Source organism: Corvus cornix, chromosome 2, assembly GCF_000738735.6.
Source record: "Corvus cornix cornix isolate S_Up_H32 chromosome 2, ASM73873v5, whole genome shotgun sequence".
In the NCBI taxonomy this organism is placed as follows: domain Eukaryota; kingdom Metazoa; phylum Chordata; class Aves; order Passeriformes; family Corvidae; genus Corvus; species Corvus cornix.
The window spans coordinates 17,130,349-17,150,292 of NC_046333.1; the positions used below are offsets into that span (position 1 = coordinate 17,130,349).

At 38.0% G+C, this 19,944-nt stretch overlaps 1 protein-coding gene across 3 annotated transcripts; it reads left to right on the plus strand.

Annotated features, from left to right (window-relative positions):
* Positions 1-25: 25 nt before the first annotated feature.
* On the plus strand, positions 26-19,896 carry ENKUR (enkurin, TRPC channel interacting protein). Of its 3 annotated transcripts, XR_005601399.1 has the most exons (7): positions 26-311; positions 3,784-3,929; positions 5,049-5,269; positions 7,101-7,247; positions 16,647-17,314; positions 19,119-19,217; positions 19,812-19,896. XR_005601399.1 is itself a non-coding variant. In XM_019285676.2 (5 exons), exons 1-5 carry the CDS (start codon positions 238-240, stop codon positions 16,860-16,862), a joined length of 804 nt encoding a protein of 267 aa, XP_019141221.1. In that variant the 5' UTR covers positions 26-237; the 3' UTR covers positions 16,863-17,668. The 3 variants fall into 3 exon arrangements, 2 of the variants coding, with proteins under 2 accessions (XP_019141221.1, XP_010397586.1); XM_019285676.2 differs by lacking the exons at positions 19,119-19,217; positions 19,812-19,896 and having other exon boundaries at positions 16,647-17,668; XM_010399284.3 differs by lacking the exons at positions 16,647-17,314; positions 19,119-19,217; positions 19,812-19,896 and adding an exon at positions 10,723-11,559 and having other exon boundaries at positions 53-311.
* Positions 19,897-19,944: the final 48 nt, after the last annotated feature.

Below are 19,944 nucleotides of genomic sequence, written 5' to 3' on the forward strand. Positions count from 1 at the left end.
CCTGCGCGGCCGTTCCGTGCCGGGCACTGGGCAGGCGGCGGCGGCCCCGCCCCTCATGGCGCCGTTCGCCGTAGCGGGTTTCCCCGGTAACTGACAACAGCCGCCGGCCCCGCCCCGAGCCCCTCGGCGAGGCCGCGCTTCCCCATATCCCAGCCCCGCAGCGGGGCAGGCACCTCGCGCCCAGAGCCCTGCAAACAGGTGGGGTCTTCCCCGTGCCCCGGGTCCCGCGGCCGGAGCATGGCCACGCAGAGTGCCCAGAAGGGCGCCTCTGACCCCCCACCCCGGCCGGAGCAGCCCGGCAAACCTGCCAGGTATGTGGGTGTGACGGAGCCACTTGCAGGCAGGGTGGCTGGTTTTGGCAAGGCAATGCATTTAACGGGTAACAGGTATTAAACCCCCCCCCAACAAACTAGTTTTTGTATAGTTATTTCTCCTCCTAACGAGTCACTAATATCAGGAAGGGCCTTGCGGTGCTGGAGCGTGTCCAGAGAAGGGCAGCGAACCTGGTGAAGGGTCTGGAGCACGAATCCAGTGAGGAACAGCTGAGGGAGCTGGGGGTTTTTAGCCTGAAGAAGAGGAGGCTCAGGGGTGAGCTTATCGCTCTTTACAACTGCCTGAAAGGAGGGTGCACCAGGTGGGGCTGGCCTCTTTTCCCGGGCAGTTAGTGACAGGACAAGAGGACATGGCCTCAGCTGCACCAGGGGAGGTTTAGGTTGGACATTAGGAAGAAATTCTTCACAGGAATGGGTGATTAGGTACTGGAATGGGCTGCCCAGGGAGGTGGTGGAGTCCCCATCCCTGGAGGTGTTTAAGGAAATACTGGATGTGGAACTCAGTGCCATGGTCTAGTTGACAGGCTGGTGTTCTTTCCTAGCTTGGACTCAGTAATTCAGAGGTCTGTTCCAACCTAATTGATTATATGATCTGAGAGTTTACAGTCTGCTCCATGAGGTGATGATTCAGTTTGGTATCTTAAGTGTCATCTTGTTCATTGATAATTGACAAACACTCTTTCTGTGCACAGGAATTACATGACATCTTTGTTATTTGCGCTTAAAACAACTTCTCAGTGAGCAGCTGAAAAGTTGGGCTTTCTGATTTCCATGCTTCCCATGTGTCGGGTGTGTCCTCTGACACTGTTTCTTCTGCTTCTCTTTCTCACCTCTTACGTTATAAATATTAAAAAAAAAAAAGTGTTTTTCCAAGAGTTATGCAGATGTGTTGGGTTTTCTTCAAGTCTCTATTTATGTAAAAGAAGGCTATTACACTTAGCATCTTCAGTGAAAGGGTAATGTAGGTCATAACTCAATAGCTTTAAAATAAGTAGCTGTATCAATGACACTCATTAGAACAAAGGTATCGTGTTTCAAGTAAAAGGATTCAGACTTGTGAGATTCCTAGTTCTGAATCTTTTCCACATAAAAGTAGATTTTTAAGATTTTGTTTGTTTCCATTGTGAATGGATATAGTTTTGGACAGAGATACTTTTGAAGACAGAGGAAGGTGAAAGGACAATATGGCAAGGCATGCACACTAAACCCGTTCCTGACTTAATACCATTCAGAGATTTGTATACTCCATGACCATCAGGTTCAGTTTAGGCAAGGGATTCCTTGGCTTGGATATAATCTGACTAAATCCTCTTCTGATCTCACTGGCTTCTGTTGTCACCACACTTGGTGCTTAGGTTCACAATGTGACAAATATTAAGCTGGTAACAGGAATGTTGAACCTGGTTAATAGTGTGATCTGACCAGTTTTAACTAATGCATACAAAATCTAGTTTCTTGTTTGGGGTTTTTTTTTGCCAAATGAAATCATATAAATTTTACTCTCTGCTGGCTGGTACTGCTCATGAAACCACAGCAAACATCCTCATTTTCCCCAGCTTTGGTATCTGAAGATGACACCTAAGGAATAGGTGACATCTTCCTCTGTCTTCTTACAGATGTATTGTCTTTTTTTCCCTTGCTAAATGATGAACAGATTAGATTCTGATGCTCCCCATAACCATGTTTTCTTCCTTGCAGCCCTCTCTAACCCTATGATATTGGTGTGTGGCATTGAGCCACTTTCTTGGCCTGGAAAGTCACTGAAAAGATAACGGCTTCCCCATCTCTTTGTCCAAAGGAATGTGTATAGCTCAAATGATGTCTTTACCTCATGCCACTATGTAAGAAACTCAGTGTCTTCTCATTCATTTTCTCATTCCAAGACTCTGAACCCCACTAGGTCAAACTTCTCATAAAGCCAGTGCCTTTCTCTCCTGTGTGCTTACAATGCCACTCCTAGAAAATGGTGAGAAATACTGTTATTTATCAGTTTGGTTTGTGCAATGTCTATAGCTGTTTGCCATGAATTTAACAGAAAAAAATAAATAAAACCTCATTCCTTATAACTAGAAGTATTTCAGGAATTATATAATCTTATGTACGTAATCCTCTCTCTGATTTTGGAGACCAAACCTCCAAAAGACAAAAGAACTCCATCCACAATTTTAATGAAGTCCTCTGACATGTTCTAACGTTATGATCAAGTACAAATACATGTATTGCAAATTTGCAGCTCATGGACAAGAGCTTTTATCAGTGTTGCTACTGTGATACACATTCAGTGGCCCAGCATTACATGGTATCTTTTCTCCTATTTCAGTATTTCCATAGAATGGGTTGCACTATATGTAATCTTTTTTGTTCTTCTGATTTATGCTTACTTGAAAACATGGCATAGTTTTTTTCATAAACATTTTTCTTTCCATAAAAAAAATGCAGTTTTTCATGAGCTTTTGTCTACCATAAATTAATATGACATGTTTCCTAAAGATGGACAGATTATAAAAGTACAGTGGGGGAACCTTCGCTTCAGGAGCAGGGAGTTCTGCTTCCTCAGGCAAACATCTGTGACAGCTCAGTCCTTCAGATAGAGGCAAGATGTTGCTAATCAGCTAATGATCAGCATTTGGCTTCTTTTGGAGATTTTGATTAAAGCAGAAGTTACCATGCCATATGCAACATTAGACCAAAACAGCAGTGTGTGCATACCATGTGCATACAGCTTTTCATGTCTGAGCCCTTACTGATTTTCACATCGGCTGTTTCAGTGCCAAACCCAGCACTGATTACCATTGTTCAGGATTGTAGCTCATATCTGTGTAATATAAGGAATCTGCAGCGTGCTGTGGTATTCCAGAGCAGTAACCCATCTCATATAATCTCTCATAAGAGTCTGTAACAGATGGTTCAACAGGAACATTGAGAGTGATGCAGTGGACAGTAATGAGAATTCTGTACAATTCTTGACTACATTTGACATCCTTTCTCAAGCATAAATCATAGAATATGCTGGGTTGGAAGGGACCCACTGAGTCCAACTCCTGTCCTTGCACAGGACAGGAATCACACCAAGTACCATAAGGAATTCATGCAAGCAATACTCAAGTTTATTCCCCAAATTTAGGTTTTGTTGAATTTCAGAATGTCTGTGTTCAGTATTTATATTTGGTAGTCTTTTCCCCAGGTGTGATAATCTTGACATCAGAGACACAAGAGCTGAAGGAAGAATCAAGCTAACTTCAGAACCAGAAAACTCATTTATCAGTGCACCACTAGGTTTAGCCTTAGCATGAAGGCTGTGTGAATGATGGCCTTTATTTGGGAGAGAGTACAAAACAAATCAGATTAGGCTTTTGCCATGAACTACTGCAGAAAAGTATATTCTTTGAAGAAATATTTTGAATATTTTTCTGACCCTTAACTTCTTCATGGCTATTTTTTAACCTCTAAGGTATATATCCAAATATAGAGAATTTGTGAAACATGAAGCAGTGAAAAATAAATCTCAGTGGAAAACTATGGGGCCAGCAAAAGTTGCAGTGCCATCTCCAAATGATTTTCTGCAGAAACATTCCAAGGAACCCAAGCTAGCACCAAGTAAGTGTAGACAGAAAATATATGTAATGTATTTTTTACAGTAGAGAGTTTAGTCTGTGTGTCCTACAGTACTAAGTTATGGCCAGCTATCAGGTTGTAAAAACAAACCCCAGGAAAGTACTGGTTCATGGGGTCAGTATCAGGAAACCAGCTGTTATAGGAATGAGCTTTGTCACTTGTGACATTATACTTATTTTCTGCCAAAGAAGAACATGAACTCAGACAACCTGGATCAAATCATTACCTCTGGTAATGATCATGAATTAGAACTATGTCTAGTGGGAAATAAGATGGGAAATAATAATTCTTAATTGCTCACTATAAGTGAGACTACTCAGGAGACTACTGAATTTCTCTTGGTGCCTTGGAGAGAAGATTACACTAAAATGGAAGAGTTTCTATATTCTCTGGATAAAGGATTGTGAGAAGTTGTTTACAAGCATTAGGGAGCAGCAGGAGCAGGGCTCTTCCCTATGGAGAGATGAGTCAAACACTGAGGGCAACCAAAATGCACGCTGGGCAAAGACCTCACCAAGAGAGTGCAGTCCCACCACATGAGGCAGGCCAGCAGAGCAGGGTGGTGAGGAAGGTCTGTCCTGTCAGTGTCCCAGTGACCATCAGGCAGAATCAGGTCACAGGCCAGGTGCCTCCACTGATTCCACTCAACTCTTCAGGAGCAGGACTAGGGTTGAGACTGCTCATCCAGGTATTGACAGGTGAAATGGGGTTCCTGAGGCCAAGGGGTCAGGGTGGATGCCCCAGGTGAGACTGGATGGGGCCATTATTGCCTAAGGGCTCTGACAACGAGGACCTCTACTAAAAGTAGTTATAATTACATTTGAAAAAAGTCCTGTACTACTGTGGTTAAGAGGAAATGAGTGACAAATAAGGAAAACCCATCTGAAACAACATAGTATTTCCTAGGTTATGAAACTTCTGTTAGGCCAAACATACATACATCACGGTTCATTGACAGGCAGTTCTTCCATTGTAGATACTGTTGGGTTCTACTTCTATGTAATCGTGTACATAGTTTTTCCCTTTTGAAAAGTGTAATAATATGAAATTGCAAATCTCTTCAAGTTTATTGCTGAGGATGTTTACATGCTCTATTCACAGAAAAAAAAGAAGAGGATGGTAAAAAATTGCTTCCATTATCAGTGCCACAGAGGACATACCGCCCAGTTATTCGAATTAAAAAGAATTTTATAATTAAAAATGCAGTTGCTGTTATCAGGGGGGTGCCTAAAAAGCCTCGACCTTTTTGTGTTGATACAAGACAGGGAGATAAATATCCCCTTGAACCTTCAGGACTTGTTCCAAAATACATTAAAAAAAAGGTAAGTTTTATTAAATTACATTGGAAATACTATTAGTAATGCCTATTTTAGGTTCACTATTGCATTCTCCTGTGAAATATTTATTATTCTTTTTGAGATGTTTAGATATCATAGCTGTTCATGTTAGACCTCTTGAATTCATCAAGAAGAAATCACTGGCACTAGATTTGTGCCTTGCCTTTACTCTGTTTTCATTTGCTTATGCTGTCAGCCAAAAAAATTTGCAGAGTGATTGTTCTAAAGCAATGACATATGTCAGGCATTGGGAACCCAGAGAGTGTCGAATGGGGAGACACAGAATTCCGTGATGAATGAAGGTTCGCTGCTTAGGAAAGATAGGCAGGGAAGAAGAGAGGAGGGTTGCCCTTTGAATGAAGGAGCTGTTCAAATGATGGAGCTCTTCTGTGGAATTGGCAACAGGCTGTGTTGAGCCTGTGAGTCAGGATCAGAGGAAAGGCCAGTCGCTGTCAAAAATGTGTTTGTTATGGAGCACCCAGTAAGGTGAGGAACTGGATGAAAATCTCTTTAAGCAACTTGAGGAAATCTTTAGATCACGATGCAGGTTCTTATGGAAGACTTCACTCTCCTTGATAGCTGCTGAAAGGATAACACAATGGGATGAAAGCAATCCAAAAAGTTTCCTGAAGCATGTCAGCAACAGCTTTCTTCATGGGTGGTGGATGAGCCAACCAGTGGTAATGCTCTTCTGGCTCTGCTACTTACAAATGAGAAAGAACTGGTCAGGGGTGTGATAATCAGTTCTAGTCTGGGTGGCACAGGCCATGTAGCAGTTCCAGATCCCCTCTGGCTTGGGGAGGCAGGTGGTAGTGTACTGACCCTGTACTTCAGGAGAGCAAACAGCAGGTTATTCAGGGTATCTGGTAAGTAGAATCCCACGTGAGACAGCTCTGGAAAGCAAAGAGCTTGGGAGAGCTGACATGCTTTTAAGGACAACCTCCTCTGAGCACAAGAACAGTCCATTCCCTACCCAGGAAAATAAGATGTATCAAGAGTCTGGCTTATCTAAACATGGAACCCATGACAGAGCACTATGCAAAAAAAAAAGATGACATAAGACATAACTCAAGACGGAGAAGATGCCAAAAAAGAACCTGAAGCCCTTGCAGTACTTTTCCATGGCTAAACATGTATATAAACAGTGCTAGTCATGGTGCTACCTGAGGCTAAAAGATTTGTGAATAATTTTGCGTTTATTAGAAAGAAGGTAGACTCTGATATCTTCTGTCCGAGCTAGATGAGCTTCATTTTACAAAGGTTATGGCAAAATAGATGTGTTTCCCCAAGAACATGTGGGATATTCAGAAGTTATTTTTTTCCTCACAGAAACACATCAATACGGGATAGTTTATCCTTCTTAACTAGTTCATTTTTCATGTATGTATTCTTGTATGTTGCAATGTTCAGCAAAAATCAGGATACAGGAAGACCTTTCAAAGAAATTCTCTAAGGAATGTTTCTAGTCATAGAATCTGACACCATATAAATGTAAAATAGCTCACTGTCATAAACAGGTTTCAAACTCTTTGCTCAACAATCAGTTCTTACAAATAGACATTTTGGTTTCTGGATTCTGTTGTCTTCTAAGGTTGTAAAAAGAAATTGAAGGGAATTGTCTATGTTTTTTTCTCAGGCTACAAAGGTAATAAATGTTTGACACTTTTAAGAACATGGTGGTTTAGGATTTTAGTGCTCAGTAGCACAAATTGTCATTCCAAGCTGTTTTTGCAAATGTAATATATTATGGATGACAGGTATCTCATTGTTTCCTTCGTAAAACCATATAAAAGGAACTTCTTCCTTCTCCTTGCAGAATTATGGTGTTACACCAAAATATGTGACACGGAGAAATGAAGAAATTAAGAGAGAGGAGGAAGAATATGAGGCCAGTGTTTTGGAGCAACTCAAGAAGAAAGCCATGAAAACTCTATCTGATGAAGAAAGGACAAATATTCTGAAGGTGCATATTTTGATTTAGTGTAATTAGTAACATGTCCAAAAGACTAAATAAGGTAGTGTAAGTCCATATAAATAATAAAAGTATACTATTTTGGTTTTTTAAGCGAGATGAGTGAGTTGGCTACTTTTTCACTAGATGGTGCTGTAGAACAGTTGTAAACAACTGAAAGGAACTGCTCTAGCTACAGTTTTAATCCAGTTTTCAATTCTGTTTGATTCTTATCCACCTTGATGACTTGGAATTTCAGTGAAACTTCAAAGAGCAGAAAATCACCGATATGGATTTAGTGACACTTATTAATGGAGAAATACAATTTTTTTTCCTAATGCAGAATATTGCTCCTTTTATTGGTAGTTTCTATCTTCACATTGTGATGTCACTGATTAAAGCATAAGGTCATGTTTTAAAATGTGGCAAAAAAAGAAAACAGAATTTAATTGCAATATAGTCATAGAACTATGACTGAAAATTTTGTATTTTGTCAAGCTGTTCTGGATACTGTCTTTCATACAGTTCTTATTGCACAAGACTATCTAAAGAGAATTAATATCATAAAAGAAGTATACCATAAAAGAGACATTTTAAAAGTATATCCTGCCCTTGAACTGGAATTTTTCCTGACCACTTTTTAGACAAATTTCCTATGAAAATGACTCTGATACCTGTTTATCAGTCTGTCCCTTAATAACTTGCTCTTAGCATCCACCTGAAACAAATTAATAGATATATGGACAGCTCTAAGATGCTGAATGCCCATCAAACAAAAAAAAAAAATCTAGAGAGGAAACAGTGTCTAACTTGCCTGAAAGACGAACTGGTTAATTGGCAAGGTCTGAAATGTCCAGCACAATGGTCTTTTGCATATACAACAAGTAGTAGAAGCTACAAAGGAGAATGGGAGAGAGGTGAGGGTATTGCATTGACAGCAATATAAAGAATGTAACAGCATGCTGTTTTGAAGAAGATTGGGATATTTTTGTGGTGAGTAAGGCATGGAACAAGCTGATGGTCCAACAAGTTAACTATGCTGCAAAAATATATGTGAAAAAAGGCACGGGAGTTCAGCTGCTCACCATTCTTCATTTAATGCACTGGAATATTTTTTTAACTTTTGAAGTTTTTAGGTTGTTTTTATGAATTCAGTATTTCTTCTATTTTTTTATCTTTTTTCAAAAACATTTGCACTTTCATGGGCTTACTTATACAGTTATATTGTCAGGAGGAATTAGTGTCCCCAGGGTATGTGCTCTACCCAGTGCTCAGCTGTAGACATATGGGAATTCCTGTCCTTTAAAATAATTGGCATTGCTGTTGAACACATGTGCACTATCTGATTTGAAAGAATACGTGGCAATAGATGCCTGAGACCAAAATCAAGCCTCATGATCTTACAAAAATAAAGGGAAGTAATTTGTGCCAACATTTTTTGAACTCTCCATTATGCTTACTTTGGTTGGGATTTTATGAGAATAAAAGAGAATGTTGATAAATGCAGTACATATTTCTCACTGATCCAGCATGTATTAGAATTCCTTATATAGAGTTGGATATTCAGTTTGTGATCTAGCCTATAGGAGTAGTGGTCAGCATATTACATTGTTGGAGGAGCTGTGTAGGAGATTTTTATAGAGTTGTGATCTGCTTTTGATCTCTCCACTTTGTAGGGATAGAGCAAATTTGATGAGTGTGTGCTCTAATGTTTTAAAATTCACTGTTTTCAATTATTTCCGAACCGGTTTCTACTAATGCACACAAAGAAGAATTATTTAAAGAATCTACAAATGACTCTTATATGAAAGTTTTTGAAAAGATGAGATTTATTTTATGCCTATATATTTGTAAACTCTACCTAATGCCTGGCAGACTACGAGCTTTATCAAAGTACTTCACAGCCTTGGATAGCAAAGACAAGTATCATTACAAGACAGTAGATAAATATCCTTGTTGCTCTAAGTTTCACATGTAGCAGTAGGGTTTTTAAATTTATGTAGATATTGGTATATGAACATTGTTGGAATAACCTTTATGAACAACACTTAGATGCTTAATATGAATATGCAAAAATCATGAATTGCTATCCAGTAAATACACTGGTTTGAATTGTTAAAATATTAGTTCATATTAAAGATTACATTTTTCTTAGTGTTGGCAGAAGAGTTCATTTTTTTTCTGTTAAATCAATTCATACAGTCATCAAAAGACAAGTTTTTAAGTGCAAGAGCCCTTGAGCTCTGAAATAGAAACAACAATCTTCAAAGCTAAATGTGTATAAGAATAAACCCTCTAAATTTAACTTCAGTATGTTCATCAGTTAGCCAATCTGTGTGAAAAGCTGCTTAATAATAATGGAGGACATGAGGCTGGAAATCACAGTGTGCCATAAAATCAGTGCGCCAATTGAATCCAGTTTTAGTTATGGAGCAGTGTTGAAAACTTCAGTTCCCAAGAGAGTAACTTCAATTCTTTATTTTTGAAGATACTTTGTGATACCCTCTCAGGTGACAGAACTGAGAGCCATAAACATTTTGGAAAAGTGTTTTCTCACTGATAGGCGTGTTATGTTATTTACTGATTGCTGTCTCAGCTCCTTGTTAGTTGTGGTTATTAAGTTCACCCATACAGTTTTCATGAGGACATTCGATGCACTTGATAAACTCTACTAAATCCTCACATACATGTGGATAGGATGTGTAGGTTGTGATTATACTTTTGAGAAGAGAAAGTAAGAGAAATAGTTGTGGTAACTGTAAAGGATATAAAGAGGTATAAAGAAGGATATAAAGACAAGATTTAAATTTTATTTTTCTACCACTGTCTGGTTCCTTTCAGTGTATATTGGTGGATAAAAGTGTCTCTGGTGTTGACTTAATAGATTTGTGAATAAGTTTTGGATTGTAGCATTTTTAACTTTTTAGGAAGGGTTTTAGTCTCAAGGTTTTATACATGGAGGGTATGGTTTGGTTTATCTAGAAAGGTAATTCTTTGCACAGCATCATTCAAGAAAAGTAGTAGTTATTGAAATTATTGTTGATAGGGTCAGTAACAGGGTTTTTAGTCTAAATGATAAATAAATTGCCTATGGTTGTTACTGTAAATGTAGATTAGAAGGGGAATGCAATAATTCACATTTTTTCAAAGTAGTTTATAGAAGTTAAAATATTGTGGAATTAGTCTGGTGACCATGGTCTGAACAAAGTCTCAATTACATAAAATTAAGCTAGTGGTGGCCTGAAACTGCTGCTGAATTTTGCTGAATTTTGGCTGGAGTTCCAAGTAGTGTAACTCTTAAGGATTTAATTAATTTGGTCCAATTAAGATGATTACACAGTATTCATGTACTTATCTATTATTTTTACATTGCAGTGACACTTAGCAATGTAAGTTAATATAAATTAAAAAACCAAGTAGTTTATGAACATGCTGTTCTTACTTTTAAGTTTTTCTTATATATTTCCTTTTCATGTAATGGCACCAGGCACTGAAAAAGAACTGGGAAGAAATAAATCATGCATATCAGGGTCTTCCAGTACTAACAGACACCAGGTACAAGAAGATACATAAAGAAGAGCTAGAATTAAAGCTGAAACAACTGGAACATGACATAGCAGCAATTGAGAAGCACAAAAATATTTACATTGCAGATGTGTAAGGATTGTTATGCAGATATTGCCTGTTTTTTCCTTTCTCTCTATCCCTACATCTCCAAGAAGTGCCTCTCTAAATTCTCAGAAGACACTACTCTTAACTATTTAGAAGGAAATACTCAACTAAGTATGTAGCTTCTTAGAAAAGTTGTTACATATAACTCTCATCTGTACAATTCCCAAAACATTTTGAAATAAAATTTGTAACTAAACTTTGAGTATAAATAATGAATTTAATTTATTATTCTTTGTAATTTTTATTAACTACTAAGATTTCTATAAACACCATACAGAAAGCATATAAAACACTGTTTCATATGTTTGGAGCACATTTTTCCTTGCCTAGCCAAAACAAAAGGAAATAATTGGCTGCTGAAGACAGCTTGGTAAATACAACTTCAGGACGGAATGGCTTCTGGACTACATATTAAAGAGATGTTGTGCTTTACTTAAAAACTTGAGTGATCGTATTTCTAAACATCTTGGCTTCTGCGTAACGTTTTGTGTACTCATTTTTTGTTACCAGAACCAATTTTTAATGTGGAAACCTATTATTATATAGACTTCACACAATACAGATACCACATGTAGTTGGCTGTGTGTTTTTACAAGTACATAATTCTGTAATACTATAGTAAATCTACGATTAAAAAATGTTTTGACTGGAATTATGTGTGTACTGTTAGAATGAAAGCAATATACAAGCATCTGAGTCAAGACTTTGACAAAAATTGTATCAGCACACTCTATTGCAATTGTTTGCATAGAAGGAAAAAATGTTTTTCTTTCCTACTGGTTAACCTTTGCTTCATAGAATCATAGATATTGTTTAGATTAGAAAAGACCTTTTTCAGTCAGTCAGAACACAGCTTTTTCTGTATGGTATCAATCACTACCACCAGCAGCTGCTGTGACATCATCATATCTGACATGCAAAGGATAGAGTAAAAAATTTGAAATTAACAATGAAAAGCCAAATTTCCCCATACATTAAGTTCCTTTCCTAAATTTGTCAGGGAATGGCTTTGAAGACTTCACAGTGATTCTAAGCTCTATTTCTTGTGCCTCTTATAGTTGTCTATGACATGCACTAGGAACGTGTGGGTGAGCAGGAATGCGTATTTTCTTCTTTGTAACTTACTGTTAATCAGTCATGTTTATTTTTGAAGGATATAAGCTGGAAGAAAGATGCAGATTAGTAAAACATGGATTTAATATACTTTTTACTCAAAAGAATGACACACTGTATATTTTAACAAAACCGCACTTAATTATTAGCACTTAATAATGTCACATTATCTTCTAATAAAGTACCTGATGCCCCTCTTAAGAAATTAAATGTAATTAGAAAAGGCTGTTTCTTATGGCTTGAAATAAAAAAAAAATGGATTTGGCTCCAAAAGAGCATGCATTCCCACTGCTTCCCTCTCAGCTTTTACTTACTTGTAGATTACATGGCTGATTCAGGTTAGAATCTGTATTTGGTTCTTCCATTTATCATCAGTGCTATCTTTATGGAAATGCAGAGTAGGTGGTGGCCTATCCCAAAATTTGGTACAAGCAGCTAGACCACACTTAGAAATAATCATCATTCACCAGTAGAAATGATTGCTTTTAAAAATTGTCAAAAGTATATTAATATATTATTGGGAAATTAGGAAGTGAATGGGAAGGGATGCAAAAAGTATTCCTGCTTAACAGCAGAGGAAGAGACAAAAGCCAGTGTCCATCTGTAGCTGAGTGGACTGTCAGTAGTGTCTTTCAAAAGTGCTGTGGGGTTTTTTTCATGGGCCTCATATAGCTCTTTGCAGGTAGCTCTGCTGCATGCTCCCCTCACGAGACATGCAAATTGCTTCTGTCACCCTATGGAGAGCTGTAACTCCTTTTGGTGTGTATTCCAAGGGATCTGCCAACACCTCCGATTATGGAAAAAAATTGTTATAATGAAAATCATTGAAAATGCATGCAGAAGGATAATGTTCATACCCTTTAGCTCTCTCTGGGAAGTTTGATAAAATAAATTTACAGAATCCAGTAATTGAAAGTATAATGTTCATGAATCAACTAATATATACCATTGGTATCACAAAATGAAAAAGGTGAATAAACTCAATTGTTCTGATAGAATTGTTCCCTCATAAAAGCTATTAAATATTAACAGAAACAAGTCTGTCCACAGGCTAAAAAGTAGCATTACCACTTGAAACATTCTTTAAATTCACTAGTCAGTTACTAATAATCAATGAAATTAGAAGACTATAACCAAAATGCTTCAGTACTTCCTAATCATAAAATTGGTAATTTTAAATTGTCCGTATTAAATTGGATAACCACAATAAAACCTATGCAAAGTGGGGCATGAATTCTCTATTGGTCAGTAAGAGTTACATTGCCACAAACTGAAAATATTTCCTGTTGGAAGTTGTGCATGACAAAGCTGTGTATCTATTTTTTAAAAATAGCAACATGAAATTATGATGAGTATCTCACTGGCTGTTCTTGAGAATGAAACTATTTATATTCAGGAAGGAAGGGATCAGATATGGCATCATCACAAACCGAGGAGTTCCTGATTGTACGGCTGCGATAGAGCTGCCTCGAGCAAGCGTCAGCTGTGACAGGAGCATATGGGCTCCATGTGGCTGATCTTGGACCATGGTGGCTTTTTGGGCTCTGCATGCATTCCTGGGGACTAAGTCTGGGACAGTTCTTCAGAACCTTCCTTACAGAGGTGTAACTTCATTCCCCTCACAAAACAGTAAGGGCAAAGTTCAGAGGGAAAAATGGGAGAAAACCCTCCCTGAATTCATTTTCCATTGTCTCTGTAGGTAGGTTTTATTCTAGGAGGGCATGTTCTGACCCTTTGATATTTTTGTGGAAAATTGGTGCTGCAAACTGCTGCTGTGATTGCTCTGCCACAAAGCTAAAATCTAGTCCTTTCACTGGCATACATTTCAGGGAACACAACATATCTAACAATGCCTAATGAAGGCAGACATCTTTTAGATAAGAAAATTTCACATATATGCAAATTAATAGGAATCCTAGGTAAGTGCTAGCCCTAGTCCACACTTTCATCCTCAGCTTTAGGATGTTTATAATATTAATAACGTAATTACAGGAGAGACAGGTGGCAAACCCTGTTATTAAGGTTGTCTGACATTTCCCATAGCCAAGGAAGGCAGCTGCTGAGCCCTGCCGCTGGCTGGCATTGTCCAGCCCAGGAACTAGGGGTGTATTGAGCCTGACCAAACCAAGAAGGAACAGCCATTTCTCCCATGAGTGACCATCTAAAGTGGTGAGGTACACTTGACAACTGAATGCTTGGATTATAGGGTTTTTCATACTACCTCAATCTTCCTCCAGCTCCTTGTCATGCAAAGTTATGTAAATAAAATATGAATAAATTCAGGGTTTTCACCTTCCAGGCTAAGCAGTGGCATTATGGTAGGAATGCAATGTGAGTTATTTCTTGTGTTTTCTTCTTTACTGTTTAAAGAGCACTGATGTAAATGTGACTTCCATTTCACCAAGTTATGAAAAACATTTTTTTTGCACAGTGTACCTCCACAAATAGTTGTAGACAGACAGACATAGCCAAATAGCAGCTATATTCTGGTCTTGTTGATGCTGCTAGGAGAGTGAACTTCTGTTTGGTCACAGTATTAGTCTGTGGTGTTAATTCATTAGTTCATGCCAGCCTCGACATTGACTCCACAGCATGGAGAAATTCACACCAACATGCAAACACCGGAGTAACTTTTGTCTTCCAATCTTTCCTCAAATGTCCTCTTCAATGGTGCCCACCAAAAATTTAACAACAGCTGAGCTGTTGGTGAGCTGAGACTAGGATTTATCTCGCTGACCTGTGCAGTTTCCTTGAACTCCCCTAGCACTGTAGCGTGCTGTTTCTTGTCTTAGACTGTTATGTTATCTGTCATGTGGATCATGTTTTTCTCTCTTTGCTTAGTGTCTGACATGATTTTGTCTGTTAGTGGTGCTCCTGTGTGATAATAATAATAATAATAATAAAATATGATCATGTGGGCATGAAGACCATGCAATAAGATTCATGTTGTTTACTAAAAGGATCTGTTTTCCAAGAACCCTCATCTCATTTGTTTCAGCAACTGGAAAGTAGGAGTTGAAGGAAGAGAAATGAGATTTAAAGCACTTAACTTATTCCCTGGAGCAATATGATTTATTCATGTCTTTGTCATAGAATGTTTTTGAAATGCAATGGTAAATGACTTATACCTGGCTTTTTCACTGGTAACCATTAATACTGCATTTCTCATTTTTGGGATTCCTGACTTAGGTAATTTGAGCCCATCTGTTTTAAATACAGGATATATATGCCTAAAGTTAGAACTATGAGTTGAGCCTAGACAGCACTATGGAATAGTTTAAAAGCTATTGGTTGTTCATAATTATTGAAATAAATGTTTAATTTAGTCTTGCTAGGTGAGAGCCCCCATATAAAAAATTCAGGGGATTCAATCCTCTAATTCCAAGAGCTGCTGTAAAAATGGACAAGTAGCTCTAGACCTGTTCTTTGAGGTCCATGTTAAAGGATCTCATGTTGCTTTGAGGTCCATATTAAAGCTGAGGAAGCAACATAGTAATTCTCTCTTTGGAGGAAAAAACTCCAGTACTGTTCAACATGTGGCCCCAAGCACTGCACAAGGGAGAAACAACCACATTTTGCTGTTTGCTCAGGAGGAATAATCTGTCTTTTACACAAACAGTAAAATTAGCATATGGTCCAAATCCAGCATTCCAGCACCCTCGGGTAGCGGGTCATTCTGTGCCACAACAGAGCACAGAGGCTGGCCAGCCGTGAATATTCACTGCCCTACACTACAGGACAACTCTTGGGACCAGACTCTGTTTTTCAAAACACTTTTGTTACTGCACTGTTTATTCTAGGCAAGCTGTGAAGTATGCAAAATTATATCAAATATAACTGAGCTATTCTGGGGGAGAAAAAGCCCTTAAACTGTTACTTATTTAGCTGTTTAAGACACTCAGAATTCTTTTATTTGGCAGACTTTCCCAGATTTGTTTTAATAAAGAAAAAAAGAAAAAAACATTAAAAAGAGGGATGAAGCCAAGTGAATGGTTGTTCTTCCTTTAAAAAGAAAACTAACAGTTAAATTCATTACGTTGGGTGTGACCCACTATATAGTTACAACTCCCTGACTAGTTTTCATGGTCATGCATGATGAATTTGTCATAGGATATGATGTGAGCAGCATTCCTTGAAAATAATGCTTTATCATCCAAACGTCAATACCTCTAAATAGCTGGTAAGGGCAAATATTTCCATAGTATTATAAAGTTTATTCGAGTATTAAAGGACAAGAGGAAATTTCTGTTTGCATTTCTTTCAGCTATAAGGACTCTGTATTAATAACACGAACCTGAAAAGCAGGAAGGGTATCTTCAGGAGCCAGGAAATTGCAAAGTGAAGCTTTCGCTGCTCTAGTTTGGCACAGTGAGATTAATAACAAACAAAATGTAGTTTTGTATTAAAGATGTTTATCACAGACCAAATAAGTCAAAGCCCAGGGTTCTGTCAAGCAGTGCTTAACAGTGATTTGAAGGTTATAAATACTTGAAAAAATAGACTAACATCTTGAATGGCAGCTTTTAGCCATTTTCTTGATATCAAACTTGCTCAAGTTAATTTTCAAAGCCTAAGTCAGTCTCACAGACTCAGTACAGGTTAACTGTGACCAAGCTTCCCTTGTAGATCTTAGATGCTGCAACTGCTTCAAAGCTGAACTTTCCGATTCCTCTGAACTGGAAGGTGGACAGGAGCCAGATTCCAGCTTGCAGTGCCACTGTGTCACCTGCTCTAGTACAGGAGTCACGAAGAACAATGTGCATCTCTTCTGCTGCACATCACAGGATGCTCCTTAGCCCTGCTAAGGGGGCAGCTTTTCCTATGGCCTCCCTGTGTTCATGACTGTAGGGGAATGGTTTGAAATGCTGTTTCACGTTCTCCCAGATGTCTGTAATACTGTCTGCCAGACATGTTCTGCCACACTCAAGGTCTCCAGCAGCCACCCTATGGACTGGGTAACTGCCTCAGGTAATACACAAGAACTCAAAATTCTGGAGTATGTTAAAACTGGATATGAAAACAATTCAGAATTGCTTCCAACATGCCCTAAAGTACTGTATATATGCTAGACTTTTGCTTTTAATAATCTCTTCAGTAACCATTTTACCCAAAAATGTCTTTGCCACAATTGGGGGTGTGTGTGTGCTGTAGCTTACCTTGTAACCACTAAGAAATGCAAATTTATGCTTGATAAGATTGTTTACAGTTCTGCTGTTCACGTAACAGCTGCATCAACAGGCAGAACCAGAATAAGAGCTCTTACTTCATCCCCTAATTGGCAAGCTTCTACCTAGGTAAGCCATACCTCTTGAAATATTCTGGATTTTCATGCATTTCTTGTCTAGTTTTGGTGTTTACATATTAAACTGAGTTGTCAAATGTTTGTTATAGCTTCTTGGAAGCAGAATACATAATGCAGTTGCAAAGGTTGCTTACAGGTAACTCCATAATAGTATTTGTCTTGGACTGCTTTCTTGGCATATCCCTGCCCCCAACCTTCAGTATTTCTTTACATTAGAGTTGTGAAAGGGTGAGCATGTCCTACTTTTATCAGTAACATGGTAAGAGAAGAACAGACATCTAATTGAAATTATAAAGTTGTGTAAAGGCCAAAGATATAAATAAATTCACAAGGGGTTTGCATATAAGTCTTAACTCTGCTTTGTTTCTCTGTGTGTCGCTTCTTCCGTCTGCTCATTTATGGCTCTTGGCTATGTGTCCAGACCTACCCAGTCCTACTTGTTAGTTTTATCTACCCTTATTTTCTTTGTTCTTTTCCCCTTTGATCATTTCCCATGGCTGTATATCTAGAAATGTTTATTCTTTTCCTCCTATTTTTAGTTCATAAACAAACAGCTAAACAAAGATAGTAAGAACATGCTTCAGAATGTGTATAGGCTTTTTCATAGTTAAGCCCCAAATATCATGTTTTCACTAATCATACTTTGGCCCTAATTAAAATAAGTTTTGAAAGTCTACTGTAAATTCATTCATTCTATACCAGTTCATACTGTAAAAATAAACATTCAGTAAGTATACATTCCTCCATTAGAAAACCCTTAGCAGCTTCATTTCCGTCATGCACAAAGAATGTCACTAATTCTGGTTTCTGCTAATTCTGTGAGTTCACAGAACCACAAATTTCTCTCATTTGCAACAAAACGAAACAAAATGTATTACATTTTGTGCCAATGAAAAAATCCTGCATGGAGAAGAACAGCCTTGTGGGCTGTGTGTGTGGCTGCTGATAGCAGTACTATCAACGTGTACCCCAGCTAAATTTATCTAGTTTTTAATTTCCTTACTCATATTTATTGTTATTAGCAAGACATGACACTCCATTACACTCCTTAAGCGAGCCCTGCAAAATTGCTGGAAGAATACCAAAACAAAGACTTGACAAACACAGTCATCCAATCTTGATGGGAAGAACAAACATCTCCTGCTTAAGTTTCCCAGCACAATGCTGGAAGAATTTATTTTTTAGTATCTTGTTCATGTTAATGTTTTTCAAAGCATTAAGCTTCTCTTTGCAGTGTAGTCAGAACAATCTCTTATACTGCAGTAGTCTGATAAAGAACACAGTGAAAAGTACAGAAAACTCTGTAAATAGTAACCCAAGTAGTCTGAAAGGTAGAAGAAACCAGTCCTCATACGGAAGTGACAGAATTGATTTGAGTTTCTAGCTGTAATCTAAATAGCTTCAGATCCATAGAGTTCAGCTCTGTGATATAAATGTAGCAGCAGCTTTATTGGTAACTTGGTGGTAACTGATTCAGACTGTGCTAGCTTTAGGGCAAATATGGGTTTTAGGAAGGATTCTTGCCCACATTCAGACAAGAAGAATCTTCGAATCCTGAAAAGTGATCGTGAATACAAATCAGGGCATTTAACCCAAAGTTCAGATGAAATATTAAACTTTCTTTCTCAATAGTTGTATGAAATGTTGACATGTAATTGAAATGCAAATCTATTTAGAGATTTTGTCCATTATGAAAGTCCCCTATGTACTTTACAAAAATATTTTTATTTACTCTTTGTAGTTTTGTACAAGTCTGCATATGCTGTTTATCAAATTCACTACTTATTATTTTACAGCATTGTGAACAGGAACTACTTTTTCCCAGCACACTTGAGTCTTCATTTACAGGCACCACTTTGAAGCAGATATATTCTGGAGTGGACTTCTGATACTTGGTAAACCTGGTCTTTTGTTCTTCCAGACATGTTGTCTATTATAGCAATAGTTCTTTAAAGAATAGTTCCTTAATTCATCACAAAGTAAACACACCTGGCTTCATATACGAAACAAATAATTTATCACAAAATAATCTTCAATTGCTCTAGTACTTAGCCAGATTTTAATAAATGATTCATTTATAGGAGCCTTCTTAACAGCAGATTCCTAAGAATTGTCCTATCAGTTCTAATGTAAGTGCACTAACAGAATGCACCTTAAAACTAGTCCACATTGCACACCAAACTCCCGGTGTAGACATACCCATAGTGCTCCCTGGATCCATCTGTTGTGACCTACAAGTGTCAGTGACCACATTTTAGAAAAGTAGTGTATCAACCTGAAATGTTTCCTACTCATTTGGTGAGAGCACCTCAGGTACCACCAAGCATATTTCATTACGTCCAGGTCTCCCCGAAGAGCAACTTTCCCTTCCTTTAGTATTTTCTAGTATAGGAGTGGCAGAATTCTACCAGCTGTGTATTTGACAGATACCAGAAATTATAACCAACTTTCAATTTTAAGAACGTGAAAAGCTCTCTTTTTCTCCACAGTGGGCAGAGAGGCTGTTGGCATTTCCCCCCAAAGACAGGATACAAAAAGGATAGAGCAAGTCCAAATTTTAACGTCTTATATGGGAACGTAAAGGTAGGCAATGATCATAGTAAGCTAGGAAAAAAACAAGCT

Excerpts from the sequence above, each read along its gene's own strand:
- ENKUR (XM_019285676.2), top strand. The coding sequence starts at position 238 with ATGGCCACGCAGAGTGCCCAGAAGGGCGCCTCTGACCCCCCACCCCGG. Across the intron at positions 312-3,783 it reads CAGCCCGGCAAACCTGCCAG|GTATATATCCAAATATAGAG; the intron begins GTATGTGGGTGT and ends TTAACCTCTAAG. Across the intron at positions 7,248-16,646 it reads AAAGGACAAATATTCTGAAG|ATCTTAGATGCTGCAACTGC; the intron begins GTGCATATTTTG and ends CTTCCCTTGTAG.